This window comes from Cupressus sempervirens, chromosome 7 (assembly GCF_028749045.1).
Source record: "Cupressus sempervirens isolate cs-2001-9-10 chromosome 7, ASM2874904v1, whole genome shotgun sequence".
Lineage (NCBI taxonomy): Eukaryota > Viridiplantae > Streptophyta > Pinopsida > Cupressales > Cupressaceae > Cupressus > Cupressus sempervirens.
The window spans coordinates 487,836,843-487,857,603 of NC_143124.1; the positions used below are offsets into that span (position 1 = coordinate 487,836,843).

The window sequence follows — 20,761 nt, forward strand, 5'->3', positions numbered from 1 at the left end:
GAAAGACACTCCAATTTTATATCAAATTAATGAGTTCATAGCAGAAATGGGTGAAAATTTTGAGAAAGTCATGGATAACTATTTTGAAGATTTCAAGGAAAGGATGAATAATAGGTTCGGAATTCCTCCTAATCTTGTTGAGGATTACAAAGATGATATCTATTTCATGGTTGATTGTGATCATGTGTACATACAGACAATCATACCCCGATTGGCATGGGTAAAACCATTACCTTATGAATTAAATATTGATGATGCAAGAGATATCATTGAGGCACTAGTCAATGAACCAACTATCCCTAACATTCCTTCCTTTGGAACCTATGATGAAGAAAAGGCCAGAATAGAGCTTGAAATCAAGCTACCTCAGGCAATAAGAAAAGGCAAGAGGAAGATAGCCAAAATGAAAACTGCTACTGGTCCTCTTATGCTAACTGAAGGTAAAGGCAAGGATGAAGAAGATGATGAAGAAGAAGGAGGAGAAAAAGAAGAACAAGAACAAGAATCTATAGAAGAAGAAACTCTAAAGAAGAAAGGTAAGGTAACCATTACCAAACCTAAGAAGAAGCCTACTGCAGTATGCTCAAGGAGGACTAGGAAAGGCAAACAGGAACCTATACTAGTCAGAACTTCACTCACATTTGAGGAAAGGCTCAAACAATTGGAAGAAGGGGCAAGCATCAAAAATTTCAAAGCTTTGAAATTTGAAACAAGAACATATGTTGAGAAAATGCAGATAGAGGAACTAGTACTCTCCAAGATGGGAAAATGGAAATACTCCCTAGACCAGCTTGCCTCTCAAATCTCCAAGGAACTACTGGAGAGATTGCAACCTAGATGGGAAACAACCACCAAAATAGTGAAAAATATCTATGAGCAATCTCTGAAAAACCTTCAACCAAATCTCACTGGAGCAAAAATAAAGGCTACAATGAAAAATCATGAAGGAAAAATGATGATCAAATTCCACACTTGTTTGATTTTAATCAAAGACATTGAGCATATTGTAAATGATGCAACAAACATGTGGAAAAATATATATCATCTACATAAGCCCAGTGAAGATCCAATAGAAATCCAGGATGATGACAATAGTGATAGTGATGATACAACTGCCTCTCCATCCATCATAGTCTCACTAGGAGAGCTGCATGCATTAATGGAGGAAGACAAGGAAGAAAAAGAGGAAAGTAAGGAGGAAGATGATCCAGTAAAAATTGCAGTAGCATTCATTGCATCTCTTCCTCACTCTCCACTTAAAAATATCACATCATCAAGGTTGGAGTTAGCTTCCACAGGTTTAATAGCATCTTCATCAGATTTATCATCTACACCTACCACTTCACAGCTCTAGGTATCATCAGTGGAAGTGTCTACCACTTCAACTACCGAGCTATAGCCCTCTTCTTCAGTCACTGAGCCAACCTCCTCTGTTCCAACATCATTAGGTGACACATCAGTAAGTTCTACAATTTTGTCAGTTCCAGCAATTTTGACAGCATTATTTGCATCTACTTCAAGTATAACTAGTTCAGATACTGCTATAATAGGTATATCATCATTTTTGGGAAGTATTCCAATTTTTGATTTGGTAAATACTTCTATTGGCATTCATTCTTCAAGTCCTATCCCAGTTTTTGTTGCTAGCCCTTCCATATATACTATTGTGTTTATTCCTAAGATTAAACCAATGGCCATAGAAGTCAAACAAAAGCAACCATTAAGACTTCTGATAACTAGAAAAGAAATACCAGAAGAAATTGATTTAGACACAGATATAGTTATTCCAAAAATTGACTATGAAAATGCTACCATTGAAGAAATGAGGTATGCTAGTCAATTAATAGAAATGAAGGCTACGCAGAAGCAGTTAAGATCTGAAAGGGATAAGGAATACAAAATAATAGAGGATGCCAAGAACATTATTATAGAGGCTATAGGTGTTGAAGTAGATTTTACTCAACACATTTTCATTCAATTAGAGGAGGTTGTAAATAAATTCAATGAGGACACCTCTGGTCAAGAAAAATTGATTGAAAAGGCTAAAAGGAAATTTGGTAATAAGGTGCTTGAGCACATTGCAATAAAATAGGTAGAATTGTCTACAATTTTGGCCAATTTTGAAAATTCTTCTAATAATGTAACTTCACTTTTTGCCAAACTTTGTGATGTTACCGAGTACACAAAGGAGATCAAAGAAAAATTGAATAAAATTGATGAGGATATGAAGGGCAGTGCCCAAATATTGTAACTTGATCCCAATTCAAGTTCATCCCATCATCTCTGAATTAGATTTTTGTCAAAAAAGTAGGCAGAATTTCTGAGAGAGGAAGCAAGGATCAGGTCTACCTTAATAGACATCCAAAACATGATCCTTCCTATCATGGACACAATGTAGAAACACATTGTCCACTCCAAAGCATTGATCCATGACAACAATTTCTTAGTTACAGATCATATGATTGAACTTTTAGTAGAAGTTCAAATAGCACTCTCCTTCGGCAAAATTTTGCAAGAAAATTGGGATAAGACTTTGGCTCTTATTCTCAAGGTACATTTTGAATTCATCTCCCATTTTGGTATCTCTATATAAATATATATTGCTTAATTTGGCATTATTGTCAAAAAGGGGGGGATAGAGTTTAGAGGGGGAGATAGAGATATTTGTAAACACTCTGAGCATATTGTATGGGGGAGATATATGTAAATCATTACATCAAATATTGTACATAAGTGTTTTTATCACTAATGCCAAGGGGGGAGATTGTTGGAATTATGATATTTTTGTCATTAGTGCAAAAACTTATTCTATCCTGAATGCTTATCTTGCTCATCACTTAGTCTCAAGTATATACCGAGAATTTAGTGGTTACCTTATATTTTCAATAGGCAAATAGTTCTCACCAAGCATTCTAGAAGATACTGAGTGAAAAAGGTAAAGGAATTTCAGCAGTGTTTACCGAGCGAAAAAGGTAATCAAAGATTAGCAAAGTTTACTGAGTGAAAAAGGTAATCAAAGATCAGCAGTGTTTACTGAGTGAAAAAGGTAATCAAAGATCAGCAGATTTTACTGAGTGAAAAAGGTAATCAAAGATCAATAGAGTTTACCGAGTGAAAAAGGATTTAGTGTTTACCGAGCTAAGCAAGGTAAACGAAGAAGATAGTTTCTATCGAGTAACACTACACCTATCAAGTCACCAATGGCTACCAAATTCCAAGTAATGTTCTGTGACTAGTATGAACCAAGTCTCTACTTCTACCAAGTGCATGATGATGCCAAGAAATGTAGTGGATGTCGAGTATCATAAGGTCACCGAGTCAGTTTAGTGAACCCAAATTTACTAATGGGCCGACTCAGTAATGTTTTGTTCACTTGTGTTTTGGCCGACCTTGTAACTGTAAAATATTGAAATGGTATATATGTAATGTATGATATTATTTTTGATATATGATATGGAATATGAACATATTGGCATGAAATAAGAAAGTATTGTTCACATGAAAAGAAGGTATTGCTATCAGCAGCAAAGCAAAAGGAATACAACAAGGTTAGCATAAGGAGCAAAAAAGTTATATCTATCACATCAGGTGATCAATGCAAAAGGATCTTATTAGAAAACAAGTCATAAGTAGATCTACTATTTCATCCTAACAGGTGAATCAATTTTTAAATCCTATAACAAGGTAGACTTATCAGTCTTTTTAAATCTCCTAACAGAGTGCATACTTCATTGTATGTTTGTAAATCCTCTAACAAGGTGGATCTAGCAGTCCTACTTGCTCCTAACAGGGTAGATCACCAGAAGTGATCATTGTAAGCTTTAACCAGCCAACTTCATCCTACAGTAATAAAGTTTTGTGGGCATCATCCCCACCCCAGTTTTACTTTCTAATTGGAAGGTTTTTGGGTCACCAAATCATTGTGTTCATGTGTTATGAATGATTGATCTTTCATTTATGCAGTAGATTAGATGAATGAATGATAAATGGTTAAAATGCATAAAATTTTATATGTTACTGATTCACCCCTCCCCTCTCAGTAACACATTTCATCCTGAATATTTCCAATAGAAACTCGCCATTTATCTAAGATATTAATGAGAACTATAATAAGAACATATTTTAGAATTTGTCACATCGTTTACTTTGTAAATATGGGAATGATGAGTTAGCTCCCATGAGAGAAAGAACCATATACAAAAGAAATTAATAGTAGGGGATGAACTGATTGTTTAAAAAATAGTTTCAACTCAAAGAATAGTTGTAGTCCTAAAGGTATATAGTTTTTAAGAAAATAGAACAATATGCCAAATGCACAAATTAGTGTGAAGTTTTCTTTTTGATTTCAAACAATTCATTGCTGAAGTCTATTAAACCCTCCCCCCTCCACCCCAACCCCAAATAGCTAAACTAGTTATCTCAAAAAGAAAGAATTGCCACTTTTCCCTAAAAAAGTTAATAGATTAATCTTTGAAAACCCAACTATCAATCAAAAATCAAAAATCCATCACCTACTCTAATTTAATGTTATAAGTCAAGGTGTGCTTTGAAAAAGAAATGCAAATCATTCTAACTAATAACACAAGTAATTTCATGCCACCAATTTCACATCTTCTAGTTTAGTTTTGAAAGGTGTTGCTATAGGCCAATCCCATCTGTTTGTTATTTCAAATGAAATTTCTCAACATAGTTTGTGAAATATATGTGAAGGCATAGAACAAGATAAAAGTTCTGATGGCCATTAAAGAACCAAATTCCAATAAGATATGTTCCAATCAAGAAAAAACAATATAGTGACATTTTTCTTTTTTACTTGTAAATAGTTGGATTTTACACAATAATCAATGTATTAAACCATTAATATGTATTGACTAACAAATGTAAAATGGGGAAACTTGGCTTTAGATAGAAAAAATCAAACAAGACCCAAGCTAGAGGATAAGGCCTTATTTTTTATATACTCATCAAATCATCATATAGCATATAGGATACTGAAAGTAGGAATCAATTACGATTGTAAGAAGTCTAAATAAAAATTATATCCTAGGGTATATTGGAAGCAAGCTAGATCATGATAAGAGAAAATATTTTCTCAAACAAAGATCTAGTTATAGGTTTGTCCATTCCAAGATAAGCATCTATGAATTAACTAGAGGCATAATAGAAATGCAGTTATATATGCTTGTTACATAATTAAGACTATTAATATATATGTTATTTCCAAGGTCCTATGGCAGCTGATAGCACTTTAAAGCACTACTTGAATTAGACCAAACTAAAAAAATGTTACTTTACCTTGAGATAGTTATATCAGTACTTTGGCATGTGATATCAATAAGTTCGTTATCATAATCACTAAGGCTGCAGCAATCTATCCATATATATTGTGAATTTGGTTTTATTTGAATTCCATCAACATTAGGCCCTCGGCCACCTTCAAATTCTAAATTGTTTATGATGATATGTTCACACTCTTTTAACTGGAAGCCCTTGCCCACTAGCTTTATTCGATGCCCACGTCTATCAATTGTCTTGTATGAGGAAACTCTCAAATAAGAAAAAAGATTAATCATTCCTGACACTTCAAAAACAATCTATAGAGTTTCCTTCTATTTACAACCTTCACGAAGGGTTCTAGGGCCACTATCTATCTAGCTAACAAGCATTTTGTCAAACATATATTATAGCCTCAATATTTTACTTCTATATGCAATAAAATTTTGATATTTTAATGTTCAAAAGACTTCACTTACAATCACTAGGCACATGTAAAATTGTGCTGGTTGACTAAAATTGGTGAAAACATTTTGAGGCTATATCTACACTTGCCCCAAATCAATATGCTAATCTATGAATTTATCATTTAGAAACCAATGTATCCTAAAATAGAAATTTATAATAGTTCATTTTTCTAGCACATTGGACCATCAAACTATTGGACTTTCAGAAAATGACAAAATCTTTCATGTACAGATGCCAAAAGATTCATGTTTTATCTATTTAATAATGGGTGAAATAAGATGAACAAAAATATGTGGAGATGTTGGAACCTAATAATTCAAAATTTAGAAAATTTAAGACATGCATTACTTATACTAGTTTGTAACATTGAAACATCTTGTCATCAAGAAAACATTTGTTGATAAAAATACACATGCTTCCTTCATATTTGCAAGCTGAAATTGTTTTTAGCATGCAATTTTTACGCCTAAAAAATAAAATAAAGTTATGAAAGCTACTCAAATTTTTGCAAGGATTTAGATTATGGTAGAAAAGATATATCACCAAAGGTCCAAAATAGATCCATAGACTTAGCACATCTTAACCCTCCTTACCATTAAGGCCCACTTATTTGGCACTCCAACCACCTCATCTCCCAAAATATTCTCAATACAAAAAAATAACATGGCTTAGTCTTGCTCAATAACAAGGTTATAGTTTGGTTGGGAGTGTAGACTAATAAAAGGGTTGCAAGTCAATCTAGTCCATAACCGTTCATTTCTCCCTTAATAGGGTTAGAGCCCAGATTTGAGTATTTTTTGATACAAAGGCTTTAGTTCAATCTAGCAAAATGGATAGGCTTGCTTGACAAAAAGCATGCACCTCAGGTTTATCCAATAACATAATTAGAGTTCAAATGAAACCAAAAGAAGAGCATGACCCACTAATAGAGCTAAATCTCAGCTTAATAATAGTGCCTATCTTGAGGAAGAAAGCATATATTAAGATCCAACTTCAAGATATAGTAAGGAAACAATAGAATATAGTAGTCATTAATAATACTAAGGTGTTTGTGCAAGTTGAATATGCTTTAATAACACTAAACAACAATAGATAAGTGATAGCTCAATTTTTGCAGCCATAATCAGCAAAAAAAGCATTTATTCCAATCCAATAAGCATTTATTCCAATCCATTAAGCACATGTTCCAAAAAGTCATCCATGAAAAGTCACCTCAGAGCTCATTACACACATAGATAGAAGACCTATAGTCCATTGCTGAGAGCTCTTCAATGACTTCAAGAGGCATAACTCTACTTAAAGAATACAACTCAGTATTGGAGAATCTTCACAATCTCAGAATGCTTGATCATGAGAAGAAACCAAACATCACTGAAAAGAGACATTGCTACCATACAACCGATATGTTGATGAAGTCATTGTAGGTATGAAAATATCTATTGCAACTACAAACTCTAACAATAAGTCTATATAATGTAGTTTGCTGAGAAACCAATATAAGCTATTAGATTGAATTGAAACCTAGATGGTAAAATTTGGGGTTTATAAGTTATATTATCATGCTAGCTAGGCTCAAGCCCAAAAAAAAGTGACAACAGAATTAATTCTACCTGAAGTACAATATTGTAACATCCGAGAAAGCTAAAAAAAACATTATCTTAGACAAAAGCAATATGTAAATGCTATTGCATAATGTAGGAGGATTGGAAAGAGATGATCTACTTGAAAGCGTGATCATCAGAATGAAATTTTGAAGGTATTAAACTTGGGATTTTACACCTTAGCATGCTAGCTAGGCTAAAACAAAAATAAAAGAGTAACTACACCAATTACTTGTGTCCAATGTACAATTATCACAAGATACGAGAAGCCTGAATGGCTTAAAAGTGAAATTATCATAGGTAACTCATGATGTAGGTAGATTGGAAGGTTTTGATTAAAGTTGGAGGTTTTATTTGTAGTCCATTCAATTGTGGCAGAATTGCAAAAGTGTGAGCTCTGAAAAATCCTTATAACTTATAAAGGTAGATTGACAACAGTTGGAATACTCCAAAGCATAATCATTTGACCAAAACTGATAAGGTATAAATTAAGATTTTATAATAATTAGTACTGTAGCTAACATGGCTTTAATAAGTGCAAAAGCATTCAGTTGTGCTCAAGGTATTTAAAATAAGATACACAAAATCCCAAATGCCCCAAAACCAAAATTATCACAACGAGAAATAGAATATTAATGTGGGTAGATTGGTAGGGTTCTGGATAATTCTCCAAATTGATCATCAGATTAAACCCTACATGGTATGAACTAGACCTTTATATGCTCAATCAATATACTGATTAGGGTTCAACCTTGAATATTCTATATTTGAACCATTTAATGTGTCCAAAGTTTCAATAATACAAGATCTAATTGTAGACACCTAAAAACCTTTAGAAAATAAAGTATTTTTATTTTCTAAAAAAAATTTGATGACATCGTCATTTATTAATTAATTAATTATTTAATTAACTAATTTATTTTTATGCCATTAAATCCCTTTATCTTAATTAAAAATATTTAATTAAGGAGTCCCTCCCAAAAATGTTTAAATCTTATTTAAATATTATTTCCTTATTTATTAACTATTTAATTAATAAATTGACCAAAACACCCAAAATAAATAAAAAAATTATTTTTTGCCCAAAACTTGGCCAATTTCCTTAAGACCACTAACCTCTTCCAAAATCTTCTAATCCTTCTTTAAATTTGATTAAAGGCTAATCCCATCATTTCCTACCCCTAATCCCAACCCAAAATATTTAATTAAGATTAAATATTAATCCTCATGTTTATTAAAAAAGTTTTAGTAGATATCTCCTCAACCCAAACCCTTGAAATAAATAAAACTTTATTTATTTCCTAAAAATCTAATTTATCCTCATCCTAAGAAGTTCTAGACTCTTCTAGAAAGTCTTCATCCTCATCCTAGGAAGTTCTAGACTATTCTAGAAAGTCTTTATCCTCATCCAAAGTCTAGACTCTTCTAGAAGATGTCTTTAAACCTAATCCTAATCCCCTCCTAACCTTGTCACGTTCTCTAAACATGGGTTAAGACTTACTAACCCAAGCCAAAGTTGACAAATATCTCCTCCTTCACCCACCCTCATTAAATGCCATCCACTTGCCTATCCCTAAGCGAATCCTAAACCATCCTAATCCATCCTCTAATCATTTTCACAATCCTAAGCAAGCTTAAAACCCTCCTAATCAAGTCCAAGTTGAAATTCCAATCATCTCCTTCAAAATATCCCAACCATAAAACTTTATGAAGCCCACTAGGCCATAAATGACTCTTCTAAGCCCTTTTATTGCTCTTACAAGCCATTCTGAGGATCTTTATGAAGATTTTATCCCTTGAGCCTCCTTTGTTGACTCATCCTTCCCCTTTCCTCCATCCTCTCACCCTATGACATGTGTCACTCCCTGTTTGGCTATAAGAAAGCACAATCCATGTGCTCTCCTCTCATGCAATCTAAGCCCTCCATGAGCTTTTTCCCATCCTTGCATCTTAGCCCTCAATCCCTCAAGCCTCTTGCCTATAAATTGGATCCTTTCCCTTTGCAAAACAACACAATCCATGAAGTAAAGTCATAATGCCATTTTAAGAAGCCATTTTATATCAAAACCATACACTCACACCCAAATTCCAACTCCATTTGAAGCCCTTTTTGAAGCATAAGTTTGAGCATGCATCCTATCTATTTAGACAAAGCCATTCAACAAGAGAGCTTCTCATTGAGAGAGTCCATTAATGGCTCATATTCTCAATTGAGAGTTCATCTTAGTCTATCTTGAAGTTTATGAATTTTGTTTAGTTTGTAGAAGCTTTATTTAAATTTGGTTTCTATTAGCATACTAACATTGCTCATCTACATTTTGGCACACCCAGTGGGACCCCGCATGGGTCATCTTCATTAGCTTTTTTAGTCAAGTTTTATATGTCATTTGTGAATTTTAGCTAATTTTGCTTCTTTTTGTGATTGGCAGGATTGTATAAATTGGTTTTGTAGGTCCACATTAACATGAAGAAGACAAAGGAACTCATAGTCTATCTCATAGTATTTGCAAATTTTTCAAGCTTATAGGTGGACAAAGCACTTGGAATTCTTCTTCCTCTTCTTGTCTATATTCTTTTTATTCCATCTACTTCTTCTTCTTCTTCTTGTGGGAGATCTTGGCCATTTTTTTTTTAAGGAAGAAAAATCATACACACTTCTTTTTAGTGCTTAAAATGAACCCCCAAATCATACTTAAATCCATTAAAAAATTAAAAATTTGCAAAAAAGAAAAAATCTTTTAACAAGTGAAACTAAACCAATGCAATCATTTGTATCCTTGCAACATCAAGGTTTTAGATGCTTTCATGCAAAGTTAGGAACACTTCATTTTTGGGAATTTAAAAAGAACTTCAAGTTTCCATTTCAAAAGGTTCAAAATCAACACTAAGTGCACACTAAAATCTAAATCAAACTCAAAGCATCAATCAAGGATAAAATGAACCTCATTTGCAAATATTTTAAAGTTCTTTTAAAAATCTCATGAAAACTAAGAGTCCTAAATGGTTGCCAAAAATTGTCCTAAAAGCTTTGTTATTTGTTCCAAACAAATGTCTTGTTGCAAAATCTTGAATGTTTCTTAGGTTTTCATGCATCAAAACAATCTAGGAATATCAGTTTTTGGCTTAAAACATGCAAATTAGAACACAAAATCTTGAATGAAAAGCAAAGTCCAAAGAGTCATTTTCACTTTTGAGTCCAAAAACAATCTTGAATGATCTAAGGTTAAAACAAAGAACTTCAAAGTTCTTAAAACAACACACAAAATCTCAATATTGAATACTTAAAGAAAAAAAAACTTGAATTTTTAATCACTTGTCTTTGAATGCATGTTGCTAAAATCACTCTTGAGTGCCATGGATTAAAATCAAGTTTGTTTGTTTTATAAATGCATGATTAAAACAACAAATCCAATCTTGAATGCAAAAGGTCAATTAACCATTGCAATATCAAAGACTTCATTTGGAGCTTTTAAAATTGAACAAAACAAATCTCTTTTCCACATGCAATTTAGGCAAAGTTTGATTTTTGGACATTTAAGAAACCTCGTTAAGTTAAATACAAATTTGCAAAAATTAATTTGAGTAGTTCCTTGGACTCACCTCTTTTCTAATCACCCATCAATTCAACCATTGGTTGCAATCTCAGTGCCATTTATGGGGATGGGTCTACTTGAAAAAGGTGTTAAATGTTCCACAATCTAACTCACTGACTTGGTTTTTGAACGTTTGCTTTAACTTTATCAAAATTCTTAAATGACCAAAACTCTAGATTAAATCGATCACACTTCAAGTTTGGGCACTAAAATTGAACAACTATTGACATGGAGGGCCTCTGGGCATGCGCTTGACAATCGAGATTCACACATCTTTGTTTTGGGCTTAAAACAAAATCACACCAACTCTTTAATGCTTTAAAGGAAATTAATCGATACTTGACGTGGAGGGCCTTCGGGCGCACGGGTTTACTTTTTTGTTGACCCTAACTCTTCTTCTTGTATTCATTCTTTGATCAATTTTTCTTTTTTGGCACATTTCAAAGTTGGAATTGAACATTGTCTCTTAAACATGAGTGCTTGCAAAGTCTAGATCAACACGCATAAGAGTCAGTTGGAAAAGGAACAAGCGTGTTTTTTAGCTCAAGGTCATCCAAGTCTTATCTCCCCTTGTCATCTTTTGAGGCCATCTTGGGTGCATAAGATTAGGACCCAAAACCTTGTTTCTCTTTTTAGGAGGCCTTCTTGGGGATTTCATCACCCCTTGAGATGACCTCAACTCCAGTGTTCCGGCGGAGTATAAAGATCGGGAGGTGAATCCAAAGACACCTCTCTTAGAATCAAGATGTTGTCACTTGGGCTAAGCCTCAAGGAACTTTATACCCTTGAGAAGTGAAAGAGGAGAAGTGGGTTACTGCTCCTCTCGGCTGTGTGACATCTTTTTGGTTCCATCTACGAATTTGGGCCTCACGTACCTTAGGTATATTGAGGACTCCCTAGCTAAACCAATTGTCAGTATTGTAGACAACCATCTAAGATGTTAATGTGTTTGAAGTGAGTGATCAAAAAATTTGTAAAACATACACACTTCTTGGCACAAGAATCACATTCTGGGAATCAAAACTTCTATCTAGTTGTTTCTATCTATTGCTTGGTCTTTTACTTATTGAATGCATGTTTGCCAAACTTGGTCAATCCTAGCTTAGGGCACACTTAGCGTAGTCACTACCTATTCCAAAAGTTGAATAAGTTGAAGAAAAACAACCAAGATCTCTCAAAGCTAAGCAGATTCAGGAATTGATGTTAGAGCAACCCAAACCCAAATAGAAGTTTCACAAAGTTAAACTCAAGCCATCTCAGGCATACCAACAACTTTCAGCCAAGAGAAAGGAACTAACACCAAGCCCTCAAATTGCCAAATTCCACAAAGTAGAGGACAAAGCTGTTGACAAAGCCCTTCAAGATGCCTGGTTAGATCACACCATCCAATTTAACCAACATCCAGGTGTTAACAATGCTTATGCCTTACCAACTAGTCATGATTTCTATGATTAGACCCCCTTGTTTCTCCACATCTTCTTGCATAAGCTTCACTTTTGCATTAGAGTCATCTTTGTAGGTAAGCTAGCCATCCTTAGTCATCCCCTTAAAAAATTTTAGCTCATTCATCTCATTTAGAACCAAACCATCTAGCCAGCAATCAAAACCTCACATCCAAGCCTTCAAAATTGTTGTCACCCTGCCAAAAGTTTGCCATTCCTAAAAACTTCCAAATCCATCAATCTCACCAAGGTTATCCCTTTGACAGAGCTTTGTCTAGGGTAATCTAGCTTTATCACTTGTCATCCCTCATCACCTTGAGCTAAAGGTTGGGATCCACAAGTGGTCAATCTTGTGTTCTTCCTAAAGGATCATCAGTCTATCCTTAAGTTGACACAATCACCACCAAGCTTGCACATAGGAAAGTAGACCTTTCATGCTTTGGCAACATATCTTTGAAGGTAGAATCCTCAACCCAATCCTCCTTAGTTTTTTTCATATAGCTTTGCCTCAACCTAGGAAATCATTTGCATAGAAAAGCCTTCCTCTTTTGCCTCCATTAGCATTGTTACATCTCATACCTAGGAAACATTCTGCATTTTTCATGCCACCCGTCACTTGCTTAGGCAAGAAGAAGAAGGAAACAATGGAGCCCTATCATTTGGATCCAACAGCATCACTCCCCTTGAGCACTCAACCATCCTTCAACCCAGAGAACACCATACCATCACCTACTAACATTGAAGCTTTCATGAACCAACTAGGAAATGTAGTATTGGTGAATGCCATTATAGACAAAAACAAGGAAAGAATCATGGCTAACTTTTGAAGGGACAACATTGGAGCCTTCAACTTTGGAAGACCTCCTCCCCTATCAGAGCCATCTCACCCATTGTTTGGACAACTCCCACCACCCATAGGCTCTTATGATTCAAATTATCCTCAATATATGCCAAAAGAAGAGCCTCAACCCACCCCATATGATCCAACAAACCCAAACATAACAGCCTCCACTCAAGTTGAAATCTCCTTTCCACAAGCCAATCCAGCCACCACCACTCCACCATTGGTCCATACCACTTCACCCCAAACCCCCTTTGCCCAAAACACCTCATCATTCATTCCCTTCATTGTTGTTGTTACTGCCGCCCAACCCAGCCTTCCAAATCCACCCATCTCCCAAATCAGTGCTAGCATCTTTGGCCAACCGCAATAATATACAACTAGGATGCCACCCATGGGGCCAAGTTATCAACCTTTTATCACCCCTAGCCTATTTACCTCTACTCAGAACACAATTCCATCATTTACACTAGGTCCTTAGAGCTCAGTGCCATCAGCCACAAATTCACAAGCTACTACCTTCACTCCACAAAGCTATCACACCCAACAAGCTACTACCAATGTTCTGCCAAGCTCTCAAGTGACCCAAGCTCCTGCCACCACTTTACCAAGCTTTCAAATCCAGCCACCAAGCTATCAAACCCCATCAATTCCATTCCCAAGCTTTAAATTCCCACCACCTCCACCACCAAAAAATCCATTACCTCCTATTACAAACTATTTTTCTATGCCACTTCTAGGAGGAAATCCACCACCACCAACCACCAATTACTTGGCCTCTTTTGCCATGCAGACACCTTCCCAAATAGGGGCACAACACACATATATTGGTCAAACTCCTCAAATCCAAAGTCAAGTTCCACAAGCTCCCCGATCCTTTCCCCAAGCTTCACACTCATCTTATACCTTACCTCCACAAAGCAATCCATTTATCCCATAGCCAGCTTATGTTCCTGAATCCCAACCTCAAATCCAATATCAGCAGCAAGCCTCACAACATATGCAGCAATATGTGCCACCTCCACCTCAGCAACCCATCATCCACCATTTAGTTTCCCAAGCCATGTACAATCCCTACCAGCCCATACCTCAAAGCCATCCATATTCCATTGCCCTATCTAGCACATACCTACCTCAGGGCACTCCTACATTGGGGGCACCCCAGCCATCACCCATTAATGCAGAATGGGAAGCCATAAAGACAGCTTTGAAAAACATCCAAGAGGGAAATGATCCAAAAACCTTCAAGTTTGAGAATGTGTGCCCTTACCCATTTGAAAGATCCATTACCATGACACCATTTCCCAAGCATTTTGAGACACCCAAATTTGACAAATTTAGAGGAAAAGGAGACCCTATCACACATATCAAAGAATTTTACATGCACTGCTAAGAAGTGGCATACGATGATGTCTTCCTCTTGCATCTCTTTCCCAAAAGCTTGGTCGGACCAGCTCTTGAATGGTTTTATAGAATACCATATGGCACAATTAAAATTTTTGCTGAATTATCTAAGGCATTTGTAGCCCAATATGCCCATCTTGTTGAAACAGAGCTATCAGTAGTTGATCTTGTCCACACTAAGCAAAAAGGTGGAGAAAGCCTTCCTAAATATCTGCAAAGATGGAAAACCCTTACCACCCACATATCTTGCACCTTGCCAAAGCGCCATTTGGTGAAAATGTTTATTGATAATGCCCATCCTAGCTTGGCTCACCACATGACCATGAACTATTTGCAGACCTACAAAGACATCAAAGAGAAATAAATGATCCTTGAGAAAGGACTCATTAAAGATGGTGTGGTCAAGATTTACAAGGAAGCCAACCAAAATCAATCACATTCTAATGACAAGTCTAGGTATTGGAACAAAAACAAGCATGTTGCAACAGATGGCGTCACTGACACCAGACATGTGAATAGTGTTGGTCCTTCCCAAAATTAGTCTAACCCACCATATCAATCAAACAATCAACAAGCTATCAACTACCAACAACAAAATAACCAAAGCTATCAAAACCACAATCCAAGACCCAACTTTCAAGGGTCTAGCAATCAAGCTAATGCCATCAATGTAGCTGCAAGGCAAAAGTCCAGATTCCAACCTGCACTTAGAAATTATACACCCCTTAGTGAACTTTTGGATGTCATTTTTGAGAAATTAGTCAAGGAAAACCTCATCAAATTTCCTCCTACCCAGAAAATTGACCCAAGCCAATCCAAAGCTACATGGTACAAAGACAATGAGGACTACAAATTTCATAGGGTAAAAGGTCACACTACCCTCAGATGCATGAAACTGAAAGATTATGTGCAGGACCTCATTGATTGCAAAGAAATCACCGTTGGTGCCCAAACCTCTCCCAATGCAGGCTTATAGATATATCAAAATGCTTTTCCTCCTCACAACAACCAAAATCCTGGAGAAGCACCTATCCAAGCCAACAACAACAATACCAACAACCACCAGCCAAACCAATAGCATGGGAAGAACAATGACCACACTTCATCCTATATAGACTATGGTAGCCTCATAGGTTGTATATCTGAGAAAGATCCTTTTGTCAATGTTATCAATATCCAAGAACCAAGTAATGAGTGTGCATTCACCACTCAAAGAGCACGATTTAACATCACAGGCCCACCCGTTTCACCAGCACCATCAGCTCCATCAAAAAGCCAGTACAATATCTTGGAACACCTTGGGAACATACCAGCCCAAATCTCCATTTTAAACCTTCTTTGCACTAGTCCTGTGTACAAGAACATCCTTGATAGTGCCCTTATAGAATCTTGTGTCCCTTCAAATATCAATGCTACTAATTTTTCATAATCTTGTTGGACACCTATCCTCCTGATGTGCCCTATCTTTCAAACCCACCAACATACCCGTGGTCGAGCCAAATCACACCCTTCCACTTTGCATAGCCATCATGGTATCCAATTTTTCCATGAAAAGAGTAATGATAGATAATGGATCAGCCTTGAATATTTGCACCCTAAAATTCATAAAACAAGCTGGGCATACAAAGGCAAATATCATCAGTGAGGTTATCACCATCAAAGCTTATGACAACTTGGAAAGAACCATAGAAGGAACTATTTTGCTACCAATCAAGGTTGGGCCAGTCATCCAAGAGACACTCTGCCATGTTATTGATCTAAACCTACCATTTAACATCCTCCTCGATCACCCATGGATTCATGCCATGAAAGTCGTTCCATCCACTTACCATCAATGCGTCAAATTTTTGCATTAGGGCACTGAGGTAACCATCCATGCTGATCCAGAACCCTTTGCTTACTGCAATGTGGTTGAAGCCTCATATACGAACCATTGCCCTAGAATTGATACTGGCACAGCCATCGCCAGCTCATCCCACACTTGTAATGACCCAGAAACCATCCTCGCCTCCACCTTATCTACCATGAAGATCAATAACAAAGGCTATGGAGAGTATAGTCTATTAGATGCATTTGTTGTCAAGGCACTCCCACTTGATCCACATGCCCATGGACGATTGACATATCACAAAGCTAAGGAGATTCCACCTCCTCGATACAAATAGTTTGGCCCAACAACCTTTGTATCCTCAAAAATCCCTCTTCATGAGGAGCTCACTCTAGATATCAACAATTAGTTACATAAGGATGCACCTCAAAGAAATCAGGCACACCTTGATCACTTTAGCCAAAAGTATCCCCAAGAACATAATCTCATCACTGACAAATGGAACTATCAAGGTGGTAGTCTAGGACTAGAAGAAAGAGGCATGCAGTGTCCCATCGATGCACACAAGTGGGAATCGAAGTCAGGTCTTTGCTTTGGCATACCCACAATTGAGGGCACCAATATGGATGGTCAGGCTTTTTTGAACATTCACCACAACCTTGTCAAAATTGAAGACATTCTTGAGGAAGTTGAAAAGAGAGCCTACGATGATATCCTAGACCAAATCTCCCTCAGAGACTCTATTCTCCAAGAACTATCCATCCACCTCATTGACCTACCACTCGCCCATCCACAACTCATAGATTGGGACCAACCAAGCGTCATACACATTGATGAGTTCACATCAGAGCAAGAACTTCTAAGATTCATGGGAGCCAAAACTCCTCATAAGAAAACAAAGCCAGATTCTACCTATATCTATAAGCTATATCCCAAGGGGTATTTTGGAGAAAATCCCCAACCTATTTCCGATACATCCAAAACTGGAACTAAGGTGAATCTAAGACTAGCTATGGCAGCAAAGAGAACCCCTCAGCAAGAAAATCTAGAGCCACAAGCAGAACATGAAGATTTAGCATTGCCTCCTCAAGATAATCGACCAGAGGTGTCTTCTATTCTAATTGAGGATACTCGAGAAGTCAACATTGGTTCTTCAGAGATCCCCAAACTTGTTCACATTGTTGCATCCCTATCACAAGACCAAGCTGATCTCCTCTTTGAGGTCTTAAGAGAGAACATTGGCCAATTTGCATGGTCATATCAGGACATGCCAAGACTTGATCCAAAGCTTGTAGTTCATCATCTTGTAGTCGATCCAAAGATCAAGCCCGTCAGAAAAAAGCTTAGAAAAATGCACCCCAAGGTGGCATTACTGGTAAAAGCTGAATTAGAAAGAATGTTAGCTGCTAAGGTTATTCGACCTATCGACTACTTAGAGTGGATCTCCAACATGGTCCCTGTCACTAAACCTTCCGGTGACATTAGAATCTGCACTGATTTCAAAGATCTTAACAAAGCTTGTCCAAAAGATGATTTTCCCTTGCCCAACATAGATATGATTGTCGACCTTACAGCTGGACATGAAATTTTGTCCCTCCTGGATGGATTTTTTGGGTATAATCAAATCAAGATTGCAGAAATGGATCAGCATAAGATAGCATTCACTACCCCTTGGGGAACCTTTTGCTACAACATGATTCCTTTTGGCCTAAAGAATGTTGGGGCTACCTATCAAAGAGCTATGATAGCCATTTTTCATGATCTCATCCATAGCATTTTGGAGGATTATGTGGATGATATCTTGGTCAAACCTCATACCTTCATGGATCATCTTGCTGACATGGAGAAAGTCTTTGATAGGTTAGCCAAATATCATCTCATGATGAATCCCAAGAAGTGTGTCTTTGGGGTCACATCTGGCAAGCTTCTAGGCTTTATAGTCTCTAAACTAGGTATAGAGATCAACCCCAAGAAGGTCAAGGCTATCTTAGACATGCCTCCTCCCCAGACACTGTGATAGCTTCACACTCTTCAAGGAAAGCTTCAATCCATTCGACGCTTCATCTCCCAGCTTGCAGATAAGTGTATGCCATTTGCACACTTACTGAAGAAGGATGAAAACTTCAAGTGGGATCCTTTATGTCAATGCAGCTTCAATCATCTCAGGTAGTATCTCATGAATCCCCCTATCTTAGTTCCACCAGTTCCTGGTCATCCCCTTATCTTGTACATATCAGCAATGCTTGCTACTCTAGGGGCACTTCTAGCACAGCTCGATGACTACAGCAGAGAAAGAGCCATCTACTACATCAGTAGAACCCTAGTTGGTTATGAACTCAATTATACTCCTATAGAAAAAGCTTGTTTGGTAGTTGTTTTCTCAACTCAAAAGCTTCGCCACTACATGCTAAGTCATACCATCCAACTAGTCTCCAAGATCGACCCTCTCAAGTATATGCTCTCCAGAACAACACTTACAGGCCGTTTGGCCAAATGGGTTATGCTCCTTAGCAAATTTGACATCCAGTATGTAGAGAGAAAGGAAATCAAAGGGCAAGCTATAGCGGATCACCTAGCTGATGTGCATCTAGTAGATACATATCCTTTGATCACAAAATTTCCAAATCAGCATATTTGTCTAATTGAAGAACAACCCCCATGGAAACTTTATTTTCATGGCTCATATACATCTCATGGATTAGGGGCAAGAATATTGTTGGTCACACCTCAAGGAGATTACATTCCAAAAGCCTTCAAGCTACAATTCCCTAGCACCAACAATATAGCTAAATATGAGGCTCTCGTAGCAGGATTAAAGATAGTTGTAGAATGGAACATCACTAAGTTACAAATCTTTGGCGATTCTTAGCTCATCATCAAGCAAGCCCTAAATGAATATCAAACCAAAGATGAAAAGCTATTACCCTACAAAGAGCTAGTTGATCAGCTAACCCAGCATTTTACAAAGCTTTAGTTTACACAAGTGCCTCGAATACAGAACAAAGTAGCAAACTCTATGGCTACTATCGGCTCACTCTTGGAAATTCCCCAAGTTGTTATGCAGTATGAGTTTTTAGTTGAGCAACTCCTCACACTTGCCTATGCAAATGATGACTCAAACTATGTTTGTATCTTGGTTGGTCCCCAATCCCCTTAGTACCATGAGATTCACGGTTACCTTAAAGATGGTATCATCTCCCCTCACCTCACACGTACCCAATGCCAAAACCTCATCCAAAAATCATCCCGCTATGTTATCATAGCCAATACCCTATATCATCGGGGTTATCACGATACTCTCTCTCGATGTTTAGACCAAAACGAGGTCGTGATGGTGTTAAAAGAAGTACACTCTAGACTTTACGGTGCCCACACGAGTGGTATTGTCCTAGCGTGACAAATCCTTAGAGCAGGCTACTATTGGCCTACGATTGAAGAAGACTCCTGTGACTTTGTTAGAAAGTGTCTCCCATGTCAGCAGCATGCAAATCTTGTGCACACTCCAGCACAGGATCTACAGCCTATTGCACCACCTTGGCCTTTTGTTTGTTGGGGCCTTGATCTAGTTGGAACTATCACTCCCCTCTCATCTAATGGACATAAATGGATAATAATAGCTACATACTATTTCACTAAGTAGGTGGAACTAGTCCCCCTCGTCTCAACTATAGGAGTTCAGTTCTCCAAGTTCATCTTATACCACACTGTTTGCCACTTCGGCATCCCATCCACCATCTTCACCGACCACCGAGGTAACTTTGAAAATCTCAACATGGAAGAATTATGCACTTCCCTCTACATCCATCACCTCTTTTCTATCCCATATTTCCCACAAGGTAACGGCCAAGCAGAGGCAACTAACAAAACCCTCCTCAAAATCCTAAAGAAATTTGTCAATGATTCCGGCCGCAATTGGCACCTACAAATAAATCCAGCCCTATGGGCCTATTGAACTTCCTTCCATACATCCATAGGCACAACTCCATACTCCCTAGTCTATGGTGCCAAAGTGGTACTACCTATAGAGGTTGAACTTCCCTCCTTGCGCATATCTTTGCAAGGGCAAATATCAGATGAAGGATACAGAGTAGCTCGGCTCACCTAGCTAGATCTCTTAGACGAGAAGTGACAAAAAGCCTATGATCATCTCACCATCTATCAAACTCATCTCAAAAGGAATTTCAACAAGAAGGTTCTTCCACGACACTTTCAGCCAAGTGACATGGTCCTCAAAGAAAACATGAAAGTCCAAGCAGATCAAGAAAAGAAAGGCAAGTTTGAACCTACATGGCTTGGTCCTTATGTTGTCA

The 20,761-nt window shown here is 37.1% G+C and overlaps 1 protein-coding gene across 1 annotated transcript in view; it reads right to left on the reverse strand.

Moving 5' to 3' along the window:
- Nucleotides 1-5,291: 5,291 nt before the first annotated feature.
- Nucleotides 5,292-20,761, reverse strand: part of LOC149547676 (pectate lyase 1-like) — a 53,831-nt gene continuing 38,361 nt past the window's right edge. Inside the window, 1 exon segment of the mRNA XM_089794171.1 lies at nt 5,292-5,647. Within this exon segment, the coding sequence (XP_089650297.1) occupies nt 5,292-5,647 (356 nt within the window).